Raw genomic sequence first — 7927 nt, 5'->3', positions numbered from 1 at the left:
ATTTTTAAACAGCCTTTTTCAAGGCTAATTAGCTATTCTAGCTAAATTATTCAAAAAGCCTTTTTCAAGGCTAATTAGCTATTCTAGCTAAATTATTCAAAAAGCCTTTTTCAAGGCTAATTAGCTATTCTAGCTAAATTATTCAAAAAGCCTTTTTCAAGGCTAATTAGCTATTCTAGCTAAATTATTCAAAAAGCCTTTTTCAAGGCTAATTATCTATTCTAGAAAAAATATTCAAACCGCTTTTTTCAGGGCTTTGATGTAGCTGGTATTATTAAAAAGTCTGTTTGAAGACTACATAGCTTTAACTAAGCTTTATTTTCTTAAACCTTTTTAAGGTTATTTCGCTATTAGTATATAATAGTAGCATTTTCAAATATGAGTACCGGAAAATTTTTATCTGGGTCCCAAAAATGAGAAAAATGGAAAACGGAAGATAGTTTCGTTAGTAATCAGAAAGGTGCAATGGCGTCAAGTGCCTTGTCCCTATGGCACGTTTTTTGAAATTGTCGGCGCAAAGCCATAACTATAGTTCTGAGAAAAACCTAGTCAAAGAATTGGGAAAGGGTTTAGAATCCTTGGAGACTGATAACAGTCAGTGTTTTATTAATACTGCTGAAGTTCTTCCAAACGTCCGTACTGATATAGAAATGGAACTGACTCATGAAGGAGAAATTGCAGAAGTAATTGCAAACCCCAACTCTAACCATGCACAAAATATATCAAACAACGTGTCCAATTCAAAATAAATGGGCTTACACGCGTTGAATAACTTGGATATTAGTCTAGATAAAGATTGCCTTCCAGTTCAGCCTAAACTAAATCCTTTTCCTAAAAGATTAATTGGCGGTAAAAATCGAGGTTTCAATTCTTCTTGGTATGACTAATATCAAATGATTGAATATTCAGTTGCAAAGGATGCAGTGTATTGTTTTTGTTGCCGTCATTTTTTAGGCAGTAGAAACGCAGTAAACACTGCATTTCTAAAGGGATTTTCGGATTGGAAAAACATGGGGACACAATTCGAAGAACACTTCACTTCCAACAAATCTTCTCACCAACTAGCCTACAAAATGTACTTAGACTACATGGAATCCAAATCCCGTGGATCAATAGTTTGCCAGGTTAACGACCACCATAGACTAGACGTTATTAGAAACAGAGAGGTCCTATCTACACACGTGGAAGTGATTATTTTATGTGCCGAACAAGATTTAGCACTTCAGGGGAACACTTACACATCCGCCGACAATATTGGGAATAGGGGAAACTTTATTGCAATATTAGATCTTTTAAAAAGAAAATGTCCTGATTTAATAGCCAAGTGCGATAATACGCCGAATAATGCCAAATATTTACACAGTACCATACAAAACGAAATAATTGGCATTTGTGCAAGTTTAGTGAGAAAAATTATTGTTCAAGAGGTCAACGAATCCGGTGGATTCTACTCTGTAATAGCTGACGAAACACGAGACAACGCAGGAGTAGAGCAGTTAAGTCTTTGTATTCGATATAGTAAAGCAGAAATAGGTGTCGTAGAACGATTTATAGGGTTCACAGATATACACAAGTTTGATTCTGAGAGTATCAGCTTAGCAACTATAAATCTTTTAAAAGAGGGTGGTTTCAAACTGGAGAATTGTGTTGCACAGACTTATGATGGAGCTAGTGTAATGAGTGGACACGTGAAAGGAGTAAGGGTTAAAGAAGAAGAAGCAGTAGGTGGCCATTTTCCGTACGTTCATTGCTACGCCCACCGCTTAAATTTAGTTTTAGTTGACTGTTGCTCCAAAATATCGACAGTTAGGGAATTACTTGGTTTGGTTCAAGCCATTTACAACTTTCAAAGCAATTCGGTTATTAGAAGTGAATATTTTGAAAACTCTCAAAAAGATCTAGGGTACGACATACTGAAAATGCCACAAATCTGCGACACTCGATGGTGGAGCAAAAAAAAAGTTATTCACTATTTTAGAAATAGACTCGAGAATCTGATTATTATTATTATTATTATTATTGATTGAAAACGGAAAACCCGACGAGGCTGCTGAGTGTCGTGGGTATATATCCCAATTACATAACTTAAACAACTTAATATTAGTCGTTGCATTAGACGAAGTATTAGGCGTAACAAATTCCCTGTCGGAATATTTACAAAGTTCCAAAGTTATTTTTACGGAAGCCGTTGCCATTTACCAAGCTACTGTCAAGACCTTAGAAGATTGTAGAAACTCTGAACGCTTTGATTCTATTTGGGGAGAAGCTTCTAAAATCGCGGAATCGGATTTTATTGCAGTACCTGACCGTAACAGCGAACCATTAGCTTTACGTAAACGTAAAATTATCCCTAACAGGAGATTAAAACATAGTGTGGTAACAATTAGAACGGGGACCAGGGAAACTGAAGCAAAAACCCTAATAGACCAGATGAGGTCCACCTATTTCGAATTAATAGACAAATTAAAATGAAAATCCGGCTATTAGAAAACTCTGGTCTATATAATGGTATCATGGCGTCTGACCCTAACTCTGAGAACTTCCTAAACGAAATCGATATCCTAACACATTGTAACACAAACGATAGGTTTCATTTCGACCTTGATTCCTTAAATATCAAATTAAAATTGCGAGAAATCTAATTATCCCCAAAAAATTTAACAGCGTAAGCGACTGCTTCCACTATTTAATGCCCATGGAAGATGGCGTCCCTGACCTTGTTAAGTACTACAAGGTTGTTCAATGCATTCCTGTCGCAAACACCATTTCAGAAAGAAGTTTCAGTTCCCTGAAAAGAATAGAAACACGTCTTCGAACAACTATGGGACAATTTAGACTTTCAAATCTGGCTACGTTGTCCATTAATCGGGATTTGTCGAATTGTTTAAAAGAAAACCCTAATTTAGTGGTTGACGAATTTGGTAAAAGCTCTAATCGAAGAGTATCATTCTTTGATTAAATTGCCAGGGCAGAAAATTTTATCTTTCCTAAGAAAACGTTTAAATTAACATATTAGTGTCATAATTTTAAAATTTTAACTATAGTCAAGAAAATTCTTTAAAATCGGACATTTCAAAATTAAAATATATAGATAGGGGGGGGGGGTCTTTAAATCAGACCGGGCCTGTGTTAAAAATTCCTGGCGGGGGAAATTGGGCCAGACGCCATCGCCTTCTGTACGCCACTGCAGTTATTAATCGATGTTTGCGAAATTGATACATCAACGTCTTTGCTATGTAATATTCCAGTAAAAGTTTCAGAAATACTCCATTATTCTGCAAAGTGAAATCGTTCCCAAAGCATATCTTCTAACACACAATATTTGGTATTCAGCAATAATCAAACCACATTTGAGCATTTAAAAATTATTTATTCGTACAACAATGGTAGTCTGAAAATACCCCTTTCTAAAATATAACTGAGACAAAATGAAAACGCCAAAGTTTGATAATTGGTTGGGTAATTAACAAACATATTTTACAGTTGAAGAACTATAGTTCTCAGACTCATTTGAATCATTTAGGTTCCTACATGTAGACTATTACGTGACAATTTCCAAATTGTGTTTTAGTTAATTATACCTAACTTGGAAAGAGTGCATCTTTTTTTTTAAACTATAGTAATAAATACACTTAAATTATCAAGAGTTTGCTACAGGTTAATTACCATTAGACAATCCTTCAACCTTTTCGAATTTAATAGCCGTTATATTTATTGGAATATGCAAGTTTTCTTGGGCCTCAAATTCTTCTTTCTTTTCTACCTTTGGAACCATTATACTTAATGGAATATTCCAATTGTTTTCGTTTTCAATTTTTAAATTGCTAATTAGTGCCATTTCATTATTCAAACTAGAGTCTGCATGCATTTCGGGTATTTCCATTAGCTTTGGTAGTTTCTTGCTTTGGAATTTGTTTAATAGTGTATTATTGGAGTGGGTGGATATACTTTGCTTCCTCTTTTTCTTAACAGGTTCTTCGGTATGCAAATGTTCGTGAGAGTTTAAAATGCTTAACAAATGAGTAGCGAAATCACATTTCTTACACTTAAATCTATTTTGAGAAGCATGATATTTCCTGTGAAATGAAAATGCTAATTCATAGGGAGTCGAGAAAGGACACAGTGTACAATTGAAAACCTTTTCAGAAAGAATATCTATCTTTGTGGAAGTTCTTTCTGAACTTAAGTTGCCAGTCGATTTCACAGGCATAACTCTATCAGATGTTCTCTTTAAAGTCCATTCATTTTGATGATTTGGTGCTGTTGATTTCAGAGATGGTGTATTTTCAAAACTTTTGATTAAAGTCCATTCATTTTGATGAGATAAAACACTCGATTTTACACACCGGTCTTCATTTTTTTCTGTGACAATCATATTTAAATTAGTATCTTCTGCTATTTTTAGTTTGAACTTTTTTAATCTATTTAAACTAGTCCTTTCTGTTATACTTAAATTCTTACTCTCTGCTGTATATAAATTATTTTCTGATCTTTTTACTGGCAACTTTTCTCCTATATTGAAATTTGTTTTCTCTGCTGTATAAATATTATTTTCAACTCTTTTTACTTTCGACTTTTCTCCTATATTGAAATTCGTATTCTCTGCTGTATATAAATTCTTCTTTTCTATAGTTTTAGGAGGTTCAACTTCTTCCTGATATGATAAATATTTCATTCCAGAACTCGAATGTTTTCTTTTGTGTGAGAGATAATCAAACTGATTATACGTAAAGAAACTGCATTTCGCACATTCCTTTAAGGGTGGATGTTTTTCTAAATGATTTTTTAGTTCCTGCTCTGTTTTGGACAAAAAATCGCAGTAGGAACATTTAAACGAATCCGCATCTAAATGTTTTCTGTAATGTACATTGTACGCAGCAACGTAAGCTGTGTTAAAAGGGCACTTATCACAAAAGAAGACAATTTCCATGTTTTTCAGATAACCTTATAAAATTATAGTACGGTCTAGAAAAGTATATCGCCAGTCCTACTTCAACTTTAAATTGAATCCAACCTAATGTCCAGGGGCTTCATCGCCGTTAAGCCTAAGCATATTGACACAAAAAATTCACATCACATAAAACTCGAGAAAATGAAATACTTTAAAGCAACAGAAAAATCTATAAATTCAACATTTTTGCTTCTAAAACTGGTTAAATTTTAATTAAAAGAACTAACAAGATCCAGAGAAACCATTTAAAACGGTAATACCCTCTTCAACGTTTTTGCTTTCACTTTATTAAATGATGATAATGAATTCCACTAAAAGTAAAGCTGCACCTGCGATTTTGATGGAAAAAACTATAGAACAGATTACGGCCAACTTCGAGCTCGGGTACCGTGCTTTAGCGGCTATAATCATAGATATAGGAAACGTATATAAAGGTCTAGATAAAATATTTCAAAGGGAGTGAATACGGAGGTGACAGCTAGCAGAAACGCGTTTTTTCTGCAGGCTATCCTTATAAGGCGCTATCTATCGGTAAGAAAGCTCGTGCTATCGTCGCGAGAGCCATTGTCTCCTGCTTAAAAATTATACTAAAAGTCACCAACAGATGGTGTCTAAAGACTACGGCCTGCGGAAAGGTCAAGCACTTAGTACTAAAATGCTAAGAGACCTCGCGCTCTTGGTCACGTACCTTCCTCGGTGTCTGCTAGGTATCAATTCCGTATTTTATGTTGGGCTTAGACGCCCCGAAATTTATCTAGACCTTTATATACATTTCTTATATCTATGGCCATAATCGAGGGGTCCGACACTCTTTCAAATTTCGTACACGCTAGTGATTTGAAAATTTCCAAATTTCGAGAAAATCTTTTCAAATTTCTCAAATGTTTGGGCAAATTTTCAAATTTTAATCGATTCCGACAAATTTCTCAATTTTAATAAATCTTATGAAATTTGATGGTTTTCCGCAAATTTTTATGAAATCTTGCAAATATTTGTAAATTTGAATTGAAATTTTAGCAAATCTTGAGAAAATTCATAAATTTCTACGGGAAATTTAATAAATCTTCAAAATTTACAAATTTACAAAAATCACTGCGAAATTTTCTTCGCCCTCGCTAAGATATCCGAGGCAATATCCGAGCTCGGCTTTATAGGGTGGGTCCTAGGGTGGGTCGATGGGGTCAGCCCTCGGATCTACCATAGGGTTTGCCGAGTGTTCGTTCACATACTATATATTTGTAAAACAAATGAGATTCCTACCATCAACTTCAAGCGCTCAACTTAATCTAACATTGTTTTTGTATAAATCGTAGTTCTACTTCACCCACCTATACATCGACCTTGAATTTTGCCCCGTTTTGGTTTTTGTCTTAGTTGTTCGCTCGTTTTTACACACAATCATAAGGATTTGTGTGTATTACCCTCACGTACAGTGTAGCCGATGCCGATGCCGCCGTGTCGCGCATATCTCTTCAACGGTTAGGGCTAGAAGAGTCAATGATATCTCGTTCAAATGTACATACATCGCCATTGATAGCCTTTCATAAAGTTTTCAAATCGGAGCCCTAGAAGTTGGACATTTGCCCAATTTACTATTTTCGGTGGTTTCGGTTTATGTGGTAGATATTTTATTTACAATTAAGTCCGATAACGTTAAAAAAATATTATTGGATAGGTTAGGATTCAGCGGACCTACAACTTCAGTTGTATCAGTAAATATTAAATTAAAGTATAGTGTTCAGGGTAATTTACGGGACCCCAAGTTTCGTGGTTTTATAATTTGGCCTAAAAATCTACATACAGTTCCTTAATTTAAGTCCGATTTTCATGAAAGTTATATTTTTGAATAGCTGTAGTTTACATATAACCTAGAGTTGCAAATACGTTCCTTAATTTTATTTCTAAGTAAGGTTTTTTTGTTCAGCGTATACGGACCCTCGCAATTTCCAACATTGTAAATCCGCGTGTTTATAGAGGTCTACGCGCCCGTTTCCTTCTAGCGTTTTTCAAGGCCGTTCAGAGTGCGCCGCACTTTCAACGTATGGCCAGAAGTAACAATTAAGTATGACACTTATCGACCTAGTTTTCGGCGTATGGCCAGAAGTATTAAGTGTGACACTCAACGTAACAAATAAGTTTGATCAGAAGTAACAAATAAGTATGAAACTGATCGAACTAGTCTTTGTCGTATAACCAGAAGAAATAAGTGTGACACTCAACGGCTGACTAGTAGTAACAAATAAGTGTGATTAGAAGTAAAAAATAATAGTGACACTGATCGAAAGAATCTTCGATGTTTTCAAAGTATGACTAGAAATAACAAATAAGTGTAAATATAATTATGTGTGACCGTGGAAATATATTGGTTGTGATACCGGTATTGCAGGTAATTGCTGTGAATAGCTCAAACAAACTTAACACATTAGAAGGATTGTGTGTATTCTGGCCGTCGTACGTCTTGTTGTTTCTCCAGAATTAAAGATATTTCGTCGAATTTACAAATTAAAAAGTACTGTTACACTCTTGTCTATCGAAAAAAATACTACCTGAATATTACGTTAAAATCCGGGCGGTAAAATCCCGGACATGTTGGTAATATCGAAATGTTGATGTACTACCCTTTAGTCATAATAAACCGAGTAATACACACTTTTAGATTGATTAGTTAAGTAAATTCCATAAAATTGGCGTCTTCACATTAAAACGCAATTATTAACACACCTTTGGAAATTCAAAAGCTTAGATATCCCTTAAAGAAATACTCTGGCTTTGTTGCTTTAAAGTAATATAAATTTCCAATTTAAATATATAACTGCAGTAAGTTTCCTAATTACAATCTTAATTTGCGTTTCTCATAAGCTTTGGTCACACGTTGGAATCGATTTTGAAACGGTTTTGGACCACTTTGGAAGGACGGTGTTACGTCATGAAAACGATTTCGAAGCCCTTTGAAACGGTTTGAAGATAATTAACGCG

At 34.7% G+C, this 7927-nt stretch overlaps 1 protein-coding gene across 1 annotated transcript; it reads right to left on the bottom strand.

Moving 5' to 3' along the window:
- Positions 1 to 3533: 3533 nt before the first annotated feature.
- LOC149939301 (uncharacterized) lies at positions 3534 to 4483 on the bottom strand. Its single transcript, XM_090178110.1, has 2 exons — positions 4462 to 4483; positions 3534 to 4362 (listed from the first exon to the last, which is right to left on the bottom strand). The coding sequence occupies exon 2, from the start codon at positions 4208 to 4210 to the stop codon at positions 3659 to 3661; it is 552 nt and encodes a 183-aa protein (XP_090034236.1). The 5' UTR covers positions 4211 to 4362; positions 4462 to 4483; the 3' UTR covers positions 3534 to 3658.
- Between the last annotated feature and the right edge of the window lie 3444 nt (positions 4484 to 7927).

Source organism: Leiobunum rupestre, chromosome 6 (genome assembly GCF_980474605.1).
Source record: "Leiobunum rupestre chromosome 6, qqLeiRupe1.1.hap1, whole genome shotgun sequence".
Classification (NCBI taxonomy): Eukaryota; Metazoa; Arthropoda; class Arachnida; order Opiliones; family Sclerosomatidae; genus Leiobunum; species Leiobunum rupestre.
This window is presented reverse-complemented; position numbering and strand designations above follow the sequence as displayed.